General features: G+C 33.5%; 1 protein-coding gene across 6 annotated transcripts in view; it reads left to right on the top strand.

Moving 5' to 3' along the window:
* The window catches only part of acj6 (abnormal chemosensory protein 6), an 83,140-nt gene extending 64,600 nt beyond the window's left edge, over positions 1-18,540 (top strand). For 5 of the 6 annotated variants that reach the window (XM_074118126.1, XM_074118124.1, XM_074118129.1 and 2 more), the window contains 4 exons: positions 8,191-8,382; positions 15,758-15,799; positions 16,368-16,777; positions 17,756-18,540. In XM_074118126.1, the coding sequence (XP_073974227.1) occupies positions 8,191-8,382; positions 15,758-15,799; positions 16,368-16,777; positions 17,756-18,092 (981 nt within the window). In that variant the 3' untranslated portion in view covers positions 18,093-18,540. The remainder of the gene's footprint in view (positions 1-8,190; positions 8,383-15,757; positions 15,800-16,367; positions 16,778-17,755) is intronic. The other variant, XM_074118125.1, reaches the window with a different exon arrangement.
* Positions 18,541-19,031: the final 491 nt, after the last annotated feature.

Raw genomic sequence — 19,031 nt, 5'->3', positions numbered from 1 at the left:
TTAGAACAACTAGCCCCACACAGGAAATGCCAAAAATTAGCATATTTTCAAAGTAATTTGCAAATTATTCAACCGATTTTCCCGCCAACTTACCTTTAACCGGAAGTGCTCTAAATTGAATTGAAACTCATCCTATTTTGTTCATGGTAGCTAGCACCAATATGCACCACAAAAAGAAATTTTGAATTTACACTAAAAGCTGATATATTGATAATAAAAGATGCACTGACAGACGTGACCATTAACTTTGCGGCACTTTGGTGGAATTTTGAGAAAAAAATTATTGCACCCAGCTCGGAACACTTTGCAATGCCAATAATAAGCCAGCAACACAACGGAAACTGTAAAAATTCACCAATTGTACGCCAAATATAACTTTAACCGGAAGTGCCCTAAATTGAATTGAAACTCATTCCATTTTGTTCGTGATAGCTAGCACCAATGTGCACCACAAAAAGAAATTTTGAATTTACACTAAAAGCTGAGATATTGATAATAAAAGATGCACTGACAGACGTGACCATTAACTTGGCGGCACTTTGGTGGAATTTTGAGAAAAAAATTATTGCACCCAGCTCGGAACACTTTGCACTCCTATGCACCACCAATAAAAAAGCTAGCACCACCAAGGAAAAGCCTCAATTTTCCATTTAAAGTTACGCGCGAAATTTAAATTCAAAAAATGGAGTTTTATTTGCGGGAAAATTGGAGCGCTTTTTTCCAAAATAGCAAGTACTAGTATTAGAACCACTAGCCCCACACAGAAAATGCCAATAATTTGCATATTTTCAAAGTAATTTACAAATTACTCAACCGATTTTCCCGCCAACTTACCTTTAACCGGATGTGCTCTAAATTGAATTGAAACTCATCCTATTTTGTTCATGGTAGCTAGACCAATATGCACCACAAAAAGAAATTTTGAATTTACACTAAAAGCTGATATATTGATAATAAAAGATGCACTGACAGACGTGACCATTAACTTTGCGGCACTTTGGTGGAATTTTGAGAAAAAAATTATTGCACCCAGCTCGGAACACTTTGCAATGCCAATAATAAGCCAGCAACACAACGGAAACTGTAAAAATTCACCAATTGTACGCCAAATATAACTTTAACCGGAAGTGCCCTAAATTGAATTGAAACTCATTCCATTTTGTTCGTGGTAGCTAGCACCAATGTGCACCACAAAAAGAAATTTTGAATTTACACTAAAAGCTGAGATATTGATAATAAAAGATGCACTGACAGACGTGACCATTAACTTTGCGGCACTTTGGTGGAATTTTGAGAAAAAAATTATTGCACCCAGCTCGGAACACTTTGCAATGCCAATAATAAGCCAGCAACACAACGGAAATGGTAAAAATTCACCAATTGTACGCCAAATATAACTTTAACCGGAAGTGTCCTAAATTGAATTGAAACTCATTCCATTTTGTTCGTGGTAGCTAGCACCAATGTGCACCACAAAAAGAAATTTTGAATTTACACTAAAAGCTGAGATATTGATAATAAAAGATGCACTGACAGACGTGACCATTAACTTTGCGGCACTTTGGTGGAATTTTGAGAAAAAAATTATTGCACCCAGCTCGGAACACTTTGCAATGCCAATAATAAGCCAGCAACACAACGGAAACTGTAAAAATTCACCAATTGTACGCCAAATATAACTTTAACCGGAAGTGCCCTAAATTGAATTGAAACTCATTCCATTTCGTTCGTGATAGCTAGCACCAATGTGCACCACAAAAAGAAATTTTGAATTTACACTAAAAGCTGAGATATTGATAATAAAAGATGCACTGACAGACGTGACCATTAACTTGGCGGCACTTTGGTGGAATTTTGGGTAAAAAATTATTGCACCCAGCTCGGAACACTTTGCACTCCTATGCACCATCAATAAAAAAGCTAGCACCACCAAGGAAAAGCCTCAATTTTCCATTTAAAGTTACGCGCGAAATTTAAATTCAAAAAAATGGAGTTTTATTTGCGGGAAAATTGGAGCGCTTTTTTCCAAAATAGCAAGTACTAGTATTAGAACCACTAGCCCCACACAGGAAATACCAAAAATTAGCATATTTTCAAAGTAATTTAAAAATTATTCAACCGATTTTCCCGCCAACTTACCTTTAACTTGGCGGCACTTTGGTGGAAGTTTGAGAAAAAAAATTATTGCACCCAGCTCGGAACACTTTGCACTCCTATGCACCACCAATAAAAAAGCTAGCACCACCAAGGAAAAGCATCGATTTTCCATTTAAAGTTACGCGCGAAATTTAAATTAAAAAAAAATGGAGTTTTATTTGCGGGAAAATTGGAGCGCTTTTTTCCAAAATAGCAAGTACTAGTATTAGAACCACTAGCCCCACACAGGAAATGCCAAAAATTAGCATATTTTCAAAGTAATTTACAAATTATTCAACCGATTTTCCCGCCAACTTACCTTTAACCGGATGTGCTCTAAATTGAATTGAAACTCATCCTATTTTGTTCATGGTGGCTAGACCAATATGCACCACAAAAAGAAATTTTGAATTTACACTAAAAGCTGATATATTGATAATAAAAGATGCACTGACAGACGTGACCATTAACTTTGCGGCACTTTGGTGGAATTTTGAGAAAAAAATTATTGCACCCAGCTCGGAACACTTTGCAATGCCAATAATAAGCCAGCAACGCAACGGAAATGGTAAAAATTCTAGCTAGCTTTTTTATTGGTGGTGCATAGGAGTGCAAAGTGTTCCGAGCTGGGTGCAATAATTTTTTTTCTCAAAATTCCACCAAAGTGTCGCCAAGTTAATGGTAAGTTGGCGGGAAAATCGGTTGAATAATTTGTAAATTACTTTGAAAATATGCTAATTTTTGGCATTTCCTGTGTGGGGCTAGTGGTTCTAATACTAGTACTTGCTATTTTGGAAAAAAGCGCTCCAATTTTCCCTCAAATAAAACTCATTTTTTTTTAAATTTAAATTTCGCGCGTAACTTTAAATGGAAAATTGAGGCTTTTCCTTGGTGGTGCTAGCTTTTTTATTGGTGGTGCATAGGAGTGCAAAGTGTTCCGAGCTGGGTGCAATAATTTTTTTTCTCAAACTTCCACCAAAGTGCCGCCAAGTTAAAGGTAAGTTGGCAGGAAAATCGGTTGAATAATTTTTAAATTACTTTGAAAATATGCTAATTTTTGGCATTTCCTGTGTGGGGCTAATGGTTCTAATACTAGTACTTGCTATTTTGGAAAAAAGCGCTCCAATTTTCCCACAAATTAAACTCATTTTTTTTTTAATTTAAATTTCGCGCGTAACTTTAAATGGAAAATTGAGGCTTTTCCTTGGTGGTGCTAGCTTTTTTATTGGTGGTGCATAGGAGTGCAAAGTGTTCCGAGCTGGGTGCAATAATTTTTTTCTCAAAATTCCACCAAAGTGCCGCCAAGTTAATGGTAAGTTGGCGGGAAAATCGGTTGAGTAATTTGTAAATTACTTTGAAAATATGCTAATTTTTGGTATTTCCTGTGTGGGGCTAGTGGTTCTAATACTAGTACTTGCTATTTTGGAAAAAAGCGCTCCAATTTTCCCGCAAATAAAACTCCATTTTTTTTAATTTAAATTTCGCGCGTAACTTTAAATGGAAAATTGAGGCTTTTCCTTGGTGGTGCTAGCTTTTTTATTGGTGGTTCATAGGAGTGCAAAGTGTTCCGAGCTGGGTGCAATAATTTTTTTCTCAAAATTCCACCAAAGTGCCGCCAAGTTAATGGTAAGTTGGCGGGAAAATCGGTTGAGTAATTTGTAAATTACTTTGAAAATATGCTAATTTTTGGTATTTCCTGTGTGGGGCTAGTGGTTCTAATACTAGTACTTGCTATTTTGGAAAAAAGCGCTCCAATTTTCCCGCAAATAAAACTCCATTTTTTTGAATTTAAATTTCGCGCGTAACTTTAAATGGAAAATTGAGGCTTTTCCTTGGTGGTGCTAGCTTTTTTATTGATGGTGCATAGGAGTGCAAAGTGTTCTGAGCAGGGTGCAATAATTTTTTACCCAAAATTCCACCAAAGTGCCGCCAAGTTAATGGTCACGTCTGTCAGTGCATCTTTTATTATCAATATCTCAGCTTTTAGTGTAAATTCAAAATTTCTTTTTGTGGTGCACATTGGTGCTAGCTATCACGAACAAAATGGAATGAGTTTCAATTCAATTTAGGGCACTTCCGGTTAAAGTTATATTTGGCGTACAATTGGTGAATTTTTACAGTTTCCGTTGTGTTGCTGGCTTATTATTGGCATTGCAAAGTGTTCCGAGCTGGGTGCAATAATTTTTTTCTCAAAATTCCACCAAAGTGCCGCAAAGTTAATGGTCACGTCTGTCAGTGCATCTTTTATTATCAATATATCAGCTTTTAGTGTAAATTCAAAATTTCTTTTTGTGGTGCATATTGGTGCTAGCTACCATGAACAAAATAGGATGAGTTTCAATTCAATTTAGAGCACTTCCGGTTAAAGGTAAGTTGGCGGGAAAATCGGTTGAATAATTTGCAAATTACTTTGAAAATATGCTAATTTTTGGCATTTCCTGTGTGGGGCTAGTTGTTCTAATACTAGTACTTGCTATTTTGGAAAAAAGCGCTCCAATTTTCCCGCAAATAAGACTCATTTTTTTTGAATTTAAATTTCGCGCGGAACTTTAAATGGAAAATTGAGGCTTTTCCTTGGTGGTGCTAGCTTTTTTATTGGTGGTGCATAGGAGTGCAAAGTGTTCTGAGCAGGGTGCAATAATTTTTTACCCAAAATTCCACCAAAGTGCCGCCAAGTTAATGCTTTTTTTAGCACTTTAATTCCTTATATTTCTGAATGTGTGCATATTTTATTAGATTTTTTTTGTGGTTCTAGCTGGTGCTAGCTCTCCTCTACCTGTATACTAAGTCGCGGTTCGAAATTCAGTGTTTGCGGCAAATTCCTTTGATCTTTTGAATGGCCATATCTCCATAATTATTAAAGTTAATGAATTTTTTTAAGTGGTGCAATGGAGTGCAAAGTGTACTTAACATAATGAAGTAAGTTTCAATCAAATCCGGCCAAATTTTTTTTGGCGGGGAAAAAACTTTAATTGCTTATTGTGGCTTTTCCTTGGCGAATTTAGATTTTTTTTTGGTGGTGCATAAGAGTGCAATGTGTTTCGAGCTCGGTGCAAAAGTTTTGTCTCAAAATTCAACCAAAGTGCCGCCAGGTTAATGGACCCCGGCTAGCCTCTTGTAGAGCCTCTGACATTCACAGCATACCCGAGACTTGCAGAGTTAGGTGTGTGCAACTACTAATCTAGTGAGAGCACTGTATCTAGAGGCCAACTCAATCTCATCAACGTAAACAGTTACGCACACATTTATCAATTCTTCACCATTCTTCGATTATATAAACAGCGACGCTTGAGGGAGCCACAATTAATCTTTTAGAGTAGATATGGCCTTTTTGTAGCGATTACCACATATTATCTCAACTAATCTTTTGTTTAACTCTCGCATGCATCTCTCTGGTTTAATTATTACCTTTCTTATTGACAATTTTTTATTAAGTTGAATTTTACATTACATTTTTTTCTAATCCTTTTTAACACATACCTAACATATTTTGTAACCATCAAGACGTTTACAATTCAGAATAATCCATTTAAAAACTTGGAAGCCAAAAATGGTGAGATTTGCAGAATACTAATTCCACCATTTTACTATTTATTTAGCTATTAAAAGAATTTATTGTACAGAACGTAGACTATCGTATCCTATAATAATAATTATTATTTCTCTTGCTTTTTATATCACGATTGTAAACTCAACTTTGTTTTAAGAATTTCTCAGAAGTTCTATTAAGTATAATGTCAATAAAAACATTACTCGCTAAAAAAAGAAAAGATTTTTTCAATGCAGAACTATGGGCAAAGACAACACTTCGTCGAACAATTTTTTTTATAGCAAAGACACAAGAAACTTCATGCGACGCTCACAACTTTTAATCTATAGCTTGATACTATTTAAGTATTTTTAATATCATGCCATAAAAAGGCGCATTTCTGAAACTAGTATCATTGTGCTGTTATTTAGGACCTCACACATTTGTTTCAATTTAAATACATATTTAACAGCCTTTGTGGATTGAAGATAGAAATATATTCATTAAGGCTCTCTAACGAGTGTGTTGGCCAAAATTATTATATATATATATATGCATCTATTAAATAAATAAATCTTTGTTTTGAGGGAAGAGATTAGCTGAGTGTTACTGGTACTGAATTCTAATGCAGAGATCCTGAGTTCGAATCCAGCTGGCCCTTAGAGTTTCTCTTCCTTTTTACACCTCATTGCCCAGTGATGAAATTAAAATCGTTCTTGTGACTCAAGTGAGAAATATTTAGTCTCTGTGAACGTCTAAACTTTTCATCAGAAATATTTTAATTAAATTGCCATTCCAATATATATTTATGTGTGTGCTTTATTTTTTACTAACGTTGAGTAAAATCGTTAAAACAGTTTACCACTTACAACTCCTCTATCCTTGAAAACATTATTTTCACATGTGACCTTACTATAATATATTGTTTTTTGTTTCGTATTTTTTTTTTTTTTTTTATCAATAAACAACGACCTTTATTGGTGGACCTCCATACCCACAACCTTTATTATGGTTGAACGGTTTCCGGCGAATTACAGTTTATTTCTTAGTTACTGACTAGAAGTTTCCTTCGTGATATGTCATTCTCTTCTCTTTGATGTACAGCGTGTAGGAAGTAAACGTAATTTCTGTCAAGCTGCATAAAGAGGAAGTTAAAGATTGCAATTCACCCCCACTAATCTTGAATTGTAAAATATCTTTAATGTATTAAAAATGATATTTGTTTTAAAATAGATTTAATTGTCTAAATGAAATTGAACTAGTTGATAAAAAAGGTTTAACAATTCTTATAGGAAAATAAATTCTTTCTTATGATTAAAGACTGGAATAATATATCTTAAGAAATCTTGGGAATATCATTTGAAAGAATTAAACTGAGAGTTTATAATTAGGATTATAGTAGAGAGAATTCGACAAAGAAAAAAAAAACAGCATCTCAGTTTTTTTATTCCGGCGTTTCGACAAATTTATGGTCTTCCTCAGGTCCTGTATATTACAAATACATTATCATTACAATGACTATTAAAACGTATAACAATAAAAATAATATGTAACATCTTTAGAAAAATTCAAATCTGAAATATAAATTCATATCTGAGAGTTTATGTTTTATGGGAATTAAGTTCTGGAGCAGTTAATAAAAGTAATAGTGTGAAGCAGCGTAATAACCTAGTATTTAGTATTACCAGGCTTACATCCACGCCTTACCTTATCATTAACTGGGATATATAGTGTATAATGTCACTTGTTGCACGCAATACATCCGCGTTTCTATCGAAATGAAAGGTATTTCTATGGATTCTTATTGCGACAAATTTGAATCGTTCGAATCCATATAAAAAATGATGAGGCGCCCATTTTTTTTGTACATTTATTTTTATTACTTCTAATGAATTTGAAATTCATGCCCAAAATGGGTATTGGCATGCTTGAATGGCCTTTTTTTGGCAGCTTTAGTGATGTCACTCCTTTTGCAGCAATGATATTACCTCCAGTTTATAGTTTCGTTAAGTTATTTAATTTTCTATTATTTGTATAAAAGAAAGTGAATGCCTTAAGTTTTTCGCTTAGTCTGACGGAAGGTGTACGGCAGAGCGTTATCTTGCAGGAAGAAAATTTGTTTACGAATCATCAAAGCGGGTAAACGGTGGACTATATTTGAGCACATTCTATCTTTTTGTTTTATATTTTCAGTAGTGTAGTGGTGACTGCCGCAAACGGCGCTCAAAAGTTCTCAATTGAACTGACAATTCGAAGGGGACATATGTTTTAATATGTAAGAATTTCTCTGCGGAATTAAAGATCAATGTATGAAGATAAGCTTCGAATTCCATGCCTTAAATTTTATTTTTTAATGTTAAGGCTTTATTCTCTAATCTTCTTTTATGCTTCTTTTTGGAAGAAGCCATATGTTATAATACGCATATAAATAAATACAATCTAAGCACTAGATTTATTTATAATATGTAAAATTAACTTAGTTCCCACATTGATCTACATTTTGTGTATTCTCTGTATGTTGACAGGGAGATTTGTTTGGTGGTCTAAACGATGGTCTACTGTCCAGGGCGGAAGCGTTAGCAGCTGTAGACATAGGCAAACATCAAAGTTCAAACCCAACAGGACCTGGTGGGACGTTACCACAACTTAAACATGACATGATGTACCACCATCATAGTATGGCCGCCCCACCGCCACCAAATAGCAGACCGCACCAGGTTAATAGTCTCATCTTTACACATTTAAACCAAAAATATTTAAAGTAATAATAATATCAAAAATTAAAATTAAAAACCAAAACTTTCAACAAAATAAATGAAGTAAATTAAAAATGTAGAAGATAAAAATTACTTTACTAGCCTTACTTTGAATATTTACTTATAATCAGAGCTGAAATTTGGCTAAGATTATTGAAGATTAATAATACGTTAAGAGACTGAAAAATTAGCACGTTAAATTTTAAAATATTGGTATAATCATCCTTAATTCGTTCTCATTTAGAATTTGGATTCAAGATAGGACAGGACCTATTGTACTGGAAAATCCAGAAAGCGAATCGGTAGTGGTTTTAGTTTAATTTTACAGTCAGACCATTGAATTTTCATGTTTAATCGGCGGAAAGAATACTAAGTGTTAAAGCAAAACGCAAATTATCAGAGAAAAACATACAACTTATTTTTTAAAAGAAGTTTTTTTTTAAGAATATGTTTACTAGTGATGGTAATTCACGTACTAATTGCTTTTACTAACTTCTTCACGCCACAAAAATGGAGTAGCCAACTCTTCAAAGTAAAGTTCGACTGCGAAGACTGAATAAAGATGAACGTAACTAATCTATGAAATTAATTTAACTAATTTGATCTGACTTTCCTACAGACAAACCTCTAAGAATTCTCTCATTCGCATAGATATTCTATTCCTCCACTACTTCGTTACAATTCCATTGATATTTATTTTGGAAGCAACTAAATATGTTCTAATCAATTTAGGTTTTATTGTTTCAAACAAAGAACCCAAGTTAGCGCGATGGTAGTACAAAATGGTGACCCGGGAACTAGTCTAGAAGTGATCCCTTTTGTTAGTGTCTTCTCTAAATCGAAACCATAACAGCCACTGATCGGTGGTCTACTTCAAATATTTCAATTTCTATTCTGTAAAATCGCAGAACTGGTTACCATTTTCCTCATATTTAAAATTCTATTTTAATTTGGCACTATACATCCCATGGAACAGTATCTTCTTCTAAAGCAACACTTAAGCTTAAGAGGAAGCTTAACGTGGCCACTTTGCTGGAAATCTACTATTGAGAATTAATAAGAAACAAACATACAAACTATAAAAGATTTGGAAAATTAGAAAAATACAAAACACAGAACTTTATAATAAATATTGAAAATGTAAACCATGATTTTAAAAATTCCTTACCATACTACATACTGAGGAGGACGAATAGATTACAGACAAATCCTCAACTTCTAAAATTAGCAGAATCTTCTGCAGATTTCATTGCTAATGGACAATGTTTTACTAAATAAAATTTACCAATGGCCTAATCAAAAATGGTTCCAAAAGTTATCCAGATTAAGTACTTATAAAACTTGTAACAAATTGAAATGGTACGTTCAAGACCAGAGTCTTGCCTTATTCCCATCCAAAATCTAATTTCTGAAAAGTAGTCTGAAAGGTAGGTAAAATTCAATGTAATAGTTATTGTTAATAGCAATGCAAAATAAAAATGGAATCGGTACTTCCGCTTGTGACATTTGCCTGATCGAACCAAAAAGTACAAAAAAAACAATTACTTTCTTTTCATTTACAATATACATATTATATATATAACTTGACAGTTCAGGTTCCATAAATTTTTGAGAATAACAACATCCTCGAGTTTACTGTTGCTAATTAATGATGACATAAATTATTAGTGGCCCATGGGCAACGAGTGAATGTGCAACAACTTCCATTAGAAAATCTTGGCTCTTGAATTTAATGACAAGAGACATTATATTTGTTTAGAGTAAATTCCCCAGTATCACTCATGCATTTGAAAACACTTTTATCAGTGCAATCAGATTATAAGACTCTCCGATAGTAATTGCGGTACACCGATAGCACCATTGGCTTAACAACTTAAACACGTTTTATCGGGTTAAAGTGCATGGAGGTGCCATCAAAACAAGTTTCAAACGGTAGTCCATATCTATAACCACGGTGCTATCTTCTTTTAAAGAAAAAAATATCTCTCCATTGATGGCAACGACGTTAAAACGATTTAAACGAATAAATATATATATTTCTTATGAAAAATAAAATTTCCAGCATGTTCCTCTGGCCAATGGGATGTAAGGGATGTTAACGTCAACGGGAGGGAAGCTTCCTTTGTAATTTGATAATGGTGTCATTAGACATAGGGGAGACAGGCCCTAAGTATTTTTTTATTACCGTAGCGGCGAAAAGAAAAGGAACAGGGGAAGAGGACTCCTAACACAGTGGGACAGTTGGTGGTCCTCATAAAACAAGTCCTACATTCCCTGGGGAGTAACAAATCTCCGTAACTGCCGGCAAATACAACTTGCAACTGTTGCTGACTTTCCTATACTTTCCAAGAAGTAAATGGTAGAGATGTCTTGCAGCTTATATTTTATCATATATCTTTAACAAATCCATTAATACAATTAAACAACAAAAATGTAGCTGCAGATGAGTACAGAGATTCAACAAAATCAATTAGAAAATACTAAAGTCGTCGTTAAAGTTTTTATTTCTCAAGTCTAATTGCAATTTACAAAAATCACTTAATCTAGGAATTATTGGACTATTACTTACTTTACTGCATGTTGCTCTTCAACAAGAACTCTAAACTAAATACTGAGTTATAAGCTAACATCAATACAGCTCTGACAAAATCAAATTTGACAAGTAAAAAATGTCTGAAGTGAGGCTGAAGAAAAATTTAAAGATAATTATTGAGAAAAGCATCCTGTCCTATACATCACTTTCTCCAACAGTCATTTAACATTGGGTTATTTAATAAAATAAAATTCAATATAAGAGAGAGCAAGACAACAAGTATGCGAATTAGCCACTAGAAAGCGCGAGTTCCTTGACTGACAGATCAAAAACCAAACTTTGTTCTGGTTGCCATTGTTGAAAAAGGTAATGCTTTATTTGTCTTTATTGGAAATCAGCAAGCAATTGAAATTTGCTAGTTTCTAGGCCATGTTTAGAAACTGAAAAATAAAAAATAAAAAATAAAAAAAAATGAAAAAGAAAGACCCATATGAGTGATTCTCTGTCCATCGGCACTTTCATTGGGTACTGGAATCTGATTTCTTACACAAAGGACAAGCACAGAAGCTAGATGTGCAAATAATTATTGAATTAGGGCTTGTGTTACCAAATATTAGGACTGAATATATTAGGCATCCCTTACTATGTGAAACTGTAAACTAATCACTACAAAATGACAGAACTTTCTTGTACGTTTTATCGCTTAAAGTAAAGTTGATTGTTTCAGACTACTATTTGGGATTCCCTAAATAAATATATACGACCAAAATATTAAGTATACTTTAAACTTCACATTTAGTAAGTTCAGCAACAATGATAAACCATAAAAGACGGCGAAAGCTAACTTTCTGAATTAACAGAATTAATTCTTATTAACTTGCCAGAGAGACAGGTAATCTACTTTAGGGATAAAAACAGTAAGCAACAGTTAGTCTATAAATTATAGGGAAGGGTTGGTGAATGCACCACCCAATGCAGTTCATTCATACATTGTATGAATTAGATAAGGTTTGGCTGTAGACTATATGAGTTTGAACCTCATGAATAATTGAATAAAACGCTCTATAATAACAAGTGTGGAGATATGTTCCAGCATCAATACATTGTGCAGCCTGTATGTGGTAGGCCAAATGATTCAGAGAAAGAGAAATAGCCTCACTCCCTGAACATTCCAACTAGAAACTACACCCCAAGAGGCAGATATTTCATCATTAGGGGCTACAGGAGAACCATACTACAGCCCCCGAAAACTCATTGACATCTTGTAAAGTGGTCATTTGAAGTATAGCCAGGGATGGTAGAACAATTGCATAGGAAGAGGGCAGGTCCCCGGGGGTGCCGTTAGTTGCCGCCCCTACGTTACTATATCCCACTGCCGCCTTATTTATTTGAGTCACGTAAGGGTGTACCAGCGCTGGCAAAGATGTTGTGGGATGTTAAAATAACCCTTCACAAACATTCAACTAACTGTTTGTAAACTTTAAGAAATAGCAATAAAATGAAAATAAATCTATGTCACCTGTCTTTTTTTTACCAGCAAATAAATATGTAAAAACTGTTCCTTTTCTATAAATACAATAATTTTTAATTTAAAAGGCGATACACAACTTTTCATACCTACACATTATTTTCAATGTACATTAGATGAAATCTAGGCAAATCTCCAAGGCAGGGGACATTAAAGGGAATCTCCGATTTATATAACCAGTGTACTACCATTATGCTAATTAATTCCTTCGCCAAAATAGTGCTTAAGATGAAATACATGTTTTGGATTCCCTGGACAGGAAAAAAAAGGAATTTTAGGAATGTGTTAGTTAGTTTAGCAAAATTTGAGATCACATTTAGTTTCTTCTAAGGTCCAAACGTTAGTTTTACACAAAATAGGTCAAAAAGATGTCATTTACTGAAGTTTTTCAGAAAATAGGAATATTCTTGAGCACTATTGAGAAAGACCTGTTTATAGGATGTTGCTTCACATTGGAAAACGTTTTGGGTACTGAAGTCCCTTTTAAAAATAAGAGCGGCCATTTAATTAGAAATTAAATATACTTCGAACTGGTATTTTCTCTAATATATCTTAAGGAGCCAAAAACTAGCTCCATAGGATTAGCAAAGAAGCTGGAAAGAAGTTAGGCTGAGGAAGAAAGATGAAATAAGAACGATTGTTGCCACTCAAGTAAAATAAATTGAATTAGGTTGTTCAATAGCCAGGAAAAGTAAAAAACAAATAGAGTAAAATGATGTTTTGTGAACTTAGTTCGCAAGATAGCAAGGCAGAAAAAAATTATTAGATGAAATAAGATGGTTCATAAATTAAACTTTATTTTAAATGTTTATTTATTTTGTTTAACCCTATTTAACTAATTCCAACTGGAATCTTTCATCATAATTAAAGCAAATCTCATGGATTTTTTTTTTTCTAATTTTTAAAAAGTTATATTTGTATATTCTTGAATTAATTTTTACCTACGTTTCCATGACATATCGACCAGGGGTTTAAGACAGACAGCTTCTTTGCCATAGTCTTTTACTACACCTCCTTAGAACACGGAACGTAATAACTTTTATAAAGTTGAAATCGTGTACTGTTTTTCGACATCTTGATTATCAACTTGGCGAGTACCGTTTGATCCTGAGAATTATCAAGTGTAATGGTGCTTACGGTTTCATGCATAGTACATCCAGTAGCAGTCGTTTGTCGTTTGCCCATAAATTTTGCTAGATTTAAAGTAATAAGAGGCTCCCCGCTATTAGAATAAAATATTTTCCTTCAGCGCTATACCTCATAATGGATCATCGACGCAATATCTAGGGTTTTTTTAAAGAATCTTTGATTAAGAATAAAGTTACATCACCGATGGGATCCAATGGAGGATTATATTATGTAAGCACATTAAAGGTAGTAGCATCCGGAATGTGGGGAGAGGGCACATACATTCAATATGCTTTTCTGGTTTAGCCGAAAAATGCTCCATGGAAATGTTTAGTTTTCTAATCATTTTTCGGCATTTTTTTTTTAATTATTTGGTGGAAACGATTAGAAACCAAAGAGCAGGTTTTTTTTGGACACAACGAGTTAGGAAGAGCAGGAAACTATAAAATGAAAATGAGATTCGCAGACTTTCAGCCTTCTGGAATGACAATTCTTCATCCATTTAAGATTCCGTTAGGTTCATCTTTTTTCTCAAAAACTTAGCCTATCGGTTTGCCTTGACTAACAATTCTCATCATTTACAATATTCACATAATGCAAGCGCTTCATATTTCACCACTTGGGTTTATAAGTTTGGGATGTTTGTTCATTAATTAAATTCGAATTCCTATTGGATACCTAGAACACGGAAAAGGTGGTTTTATCATTCTCCCCTAAGGGAAAATTGTGTGCACATTATAACGAGAGTTTCATTAACAAATCCAAATGGCCAATCAAATGCTCCACTTCAATTATTTCTGCCAATTAAGTATTCATTAAAACGATATTCTGCTGTGGTGCAGGGATGTCCATTGCAGCTCCGGTGCGACCCTGATTAGATGAATTTACCAGCACGGCAGAAAGAAGAAAGAAGAAATTGAAATGAACCGCGCAAGGGCATTCTGTATTATTATCGAATTCTGTGGACATAAAATTTTTCCTTCTTATCATAAAAACTCTTAATATTTTTATTCTCAAACAGAATTAATTTCAAGAATAAATATTTGTCGCAATGAAAGGGATAAGTTTGATTAAAAATCAATTTTCTAAAAATACAAAATTAAATTAATTTTTCATACTAATGAATAATTGAGTATGGTTCGCTTCCTTAACACCTAGAACCAATTTTCATTCAGGTGAAAATAAAGTAGGTTGGGACCTCTGGTAAATGAATAAAATAATACTTCTTTTTCGCCTGAAATTGGAATAATTTTCTTCATTTTGGCTGATTTGGAACTTTGAAGAGAACTTGAGATAATGCTGGACTATTAGTGGCCAGCACTATAAAAGTAGAGGTCTGCATGTATGAAGAGAATGATTACATACATGAGATAAACTATATTAGCTTAGGTGTAAGAAGACATGCCTAGGCTTTAGACCTCGTGATGGTCTTGCCATTGTAGTCCTAACCGTTTGTTTCCTGAAGAAGTAAAATATTATTTATTTAAATAAAATAAAATTGATTGTCAACGATTTTTGTTTAAATATTTTTCAGAGTAAAACAATACTAATTCAGCATTCTTGTGGATTATCTCGTAGGTGTTAGCGCCTTAAATTGCTATTTATGGCGCTGTTCAAAGGTGATAGTGAGATGTTCTCAATCACTTTTTGGCATCCTAGAAGGGCGTCTCTATATGATGCGGATGCACACATCCTTGTTTGTGGAACAGAGGAATAAATATTCACCCTCAGAAAAGGATTTAAGGAAATTAGGATCAGTAGCTACAGTTGGATCGGGATATTTTTGAAAAAAAAGAAGCTTTAATTGTTTCCTCTCAAGGTTGTTCTCAGAAAGGAATGCTCAGTCTTAGTTGGGTTAGAGGAGCTTCAGAACTCATATCCTGGTATTCTTTATGTCATTCTTTTTTCTGCAAGCTACACACCTAACAGCCGTGTACCTCCCCAAAAATACTGCTGTCTGAGCGAAGGACAACCAGAAACATAAATTATTTCATTTAAAGACGGACGGCAGTAATGACTCTTTTTCTCAGATTCACTAGTAAACAATACGAAAATATTATATTAACACATATTTCATTTTAATTAATAATAATTAAAGTGCAATGAATGTCTCACACTTTAATATTAATAATATAATTTTTGTTTAGAGTTGGAATATGGAGGTATCGGATAACCTGATTAAGAAAGAGGTAAATAATATATATTTGATAATTACTATTAAAATAATAATGATAGTACATATCTTTAATGTAATAAGGTAACTGTGTAAGACATTGATTGTAAAAGTCTGTAACTGATAAACACAGTGTTATAGAAAATAATAATAATAATTTATTTGTTTGAAGTGGCATTTGTATCCAAAATCTTTCAAAAATATTAGTTAGAAGAACAAATAGTAAAAAATAGAGGAGCTGGGAAATCCCGCAAACTACACTTTTACCTACTATTGCTTCCACTTAGTGCTTAAATTTATAATAAAGTAAACGTTGTGAATAAGTAGACAGGTCATGAATAATTTAGGTTAATAGTCTTGTATTCATTGAACCCTGTGACGACGATACTCTGTACTAAGATAGATAGTATAAGGAATCAGTTTTTTAATGACTTTAATCCATCAGGACTATTAAATACATTTTTTTTTTTTTTTTTGGTAAGACCTACATTTAATTGTTAGTATTATAATTGAAGTATATTTCTTCATACTAATTACAGATTTTTTTTTTTTTAGTGTGTCTTATATATTTGATGTGTTATCAGATGAGCCACCATCACACAATGGAAGGCCTAGAGATGCTGGATCCAATTAGTTCCACGGCAATGACAACACTGACACCTATGTCGGACGGCGGAGGTGGAGGGCATCCCCAGTTACACGGACCGTACGGACCAGCGGCCGCCATGAATAGCATGATGTCCGGGCATCATCATCACCACCACCACCATCATGGTTCACCCTTAAGCAGTCATGGTCCGCCAGGACATCATGCCATGACCGCCGCCCTACAACATCCCGACTCGGATACAGATCCTAGAGAACTGGAAGCGTTCGCTGAAAGATTTAAACAGAGGCGAATAAAGCTGGGCGTGACACAAGCAGATGTTGGAAAAGCGTTGGCAAATCTAAAACTTCCAGGAGTTGGAGCGCTTTCACAATCAACTATCTGCAGGTATGTGAACAACTTTCATCACGATAAGCTCTTCAACAATAGACTTTTTAAATTCGTTTCCCATGATGGTTTTTCTATCTGAAATAAAATTTGAGAGGATAGTTTATTGTTATGTGTCACTGAGTTTACTGATGAGAAAGCGGTAATTCTTGAAAAAATACTGGCGGAAGTCCATTTCTAAAGTTGGATAAAGACGTTAAGTCTCAAATGACAGGATTCCTGGATTTCGCCGTTCACATCAAAAGTGTTTTAAAATGTTTAATGAATTAATGTAAAATATGGATTAGACGAGGTACAAAAAAGATTAAATGATTAAGTTTAGAGAAATATGACCGCGTGAGAATTTCAATGATATTTTACATTATAATTCCTGTTACTGTAAATGTTCCATAGCCCTGAAGATGACCTAGTCCCTAAATCGAAAGCTCAGCAAAATAATAAAAAATTATGACCGTAATTAGCAATATTCTCTCTTTCTTATGTACATATATTGGTACAGTTTCTTTGGTTTCATGATTACGATGAAGCAATTCTTTGGTATGATTCAAAATTTAAACGACGCTCTGTGCATGAATCATAACCGATAATTTTAGCAATGTTGCCCGCTAACAACTTACGGATTCTTTGGCCCCCTAGCGAGACTCGCCACCAGTTCGTGATTGTTGAATCGAAATTGTTACTCTCGCTGAGAAAGAGCATCAGACAAAACTTGTTTTCCGATTAGTTTTAGTCTCTTTAAACAGGTTTTTACTTGCAAACTATAGCCTATCAGATTTGAAAATAACATCTTTTTCATACTCAAGGAGATCCAAACACTCATTTCCATGGGAACTAAATTAAAACACAAAGATTTATCATAATCAGATTTTTGTGGGTTTCTTAACTTCAATCGATAAATAATAAATTTATATTTATAAAATAAAACTTTTAAATAAATTAAACTGTGTGCTACAAAATACTATCAAATTTTCTTTACAGGTTTGAATCGTTAACTTTATCACACAATAATATGATAGCATTGAAGCCGATATTACAAGCGTGGCTAGAAGAGGCAGAAGCACAGGCTAAAAACAAGAGACGCGATCCGGACGCACCCAGTGTTCTACCTGCTGGTGAAAAGAAAAGGAAACGGACATCAATAGCTGCACCAGAAAAACGATCATTAGAAGCATATTTTGCCGTACAACCAAGGCCGTCTGGTGAGAAAATCGCCGCGATAGCAGAAAAACTGGATTTAAAGAAAAACGTTGTCAGAGTGTGGTTTTGTAATCAACGGCAAAAACAGAAGAGGATGAAATTCGCAGCACAGCACTGACAATTGGACTGCTCTGGGGCCTTCCCGCAATAACTAACCACCCTCACTGCGGACTATGTGCAATAATAGCTATTACATATTTATAAATAATTCTGTACATATTTATATAAAAATAATTCCGAAATAAGCCTACAAAATTTAGGCGTACATACATATCAAACAGTACAACTAGAGTTATATATATATATGTGTGCCATATATATATATAAATATATATATATATAATATAAATAAAATAATTTATAAATTAAAATAAAAATAAAAAGAGTAAGATTACGCTCATGTAAATAAAAAAGAAAATCTGTAAAATTTGACTTGTAAAAATTTGTACTTTAATTCCCCAAAATGTTTCACATAAATGTATTGGCACTCCCCTTTTACCAGCCAATCATCAATATTGGCGATGTGATTCTTTTTTTTTAATTTTTCTAATTAAAAAAAAATAAAATACATAAATTATTCAAAAGGCAATAAACAATCTCTGTTTTTTTACTTTTTTCTGTGTAAATAATAAATTGTACTTAACTCGGAAACGACAGATTTGGTTTAAAAGAAAATGTAACATTTAAAAAGGAAAATATAAATAATTGGAGTGTGATAAAAAAAAAGAAAATGAAGAAGGTTTTTCCGAATTAAATAATTAGGTGTCAATAAAAGAGAAAAAAATTGTAATTTGTACAGTGAGTTCAAGTAGGAAAATTGTATAAATACATTATGCAAGAATTATATATTTATACAATTTTCAAATTATGTAAATTAAATAATAAATGAATCTATATACAGAATAAATAAAATAAAAAGAAAACCAAAGAAACCAATCTAGTTAGAGAATCAAATGAAAAGAAGTAAATAAATGTTTAACATTTAAATTCTGTAAATATTTCAGTAGTTTGTAATAAATTATGTAAATTCGTAAAATGTTTTTCTTCTTTTTTCTTG

The sequence above is a fragment of the Rhodnius prolixus genome, unplaced genomic scaffold, assembly GCF_049639745.1.
Source record: "Rhodnius prolixus isolate KJV_2025 unplaced genomic scaffold, Rpr scaffold_2, whole genome shotgun sequence".
In the NCBI taxonomy this organism is placed as follows: Eukaryota; Metazoa; Arthropoda; class Insecta; order Hemiptera; family Reduviidae; genus Rhodnius; species Rhodnius prolixus.
This window is presented reverse-complemented; position numbering and strand designations above follow the sequence as displayed.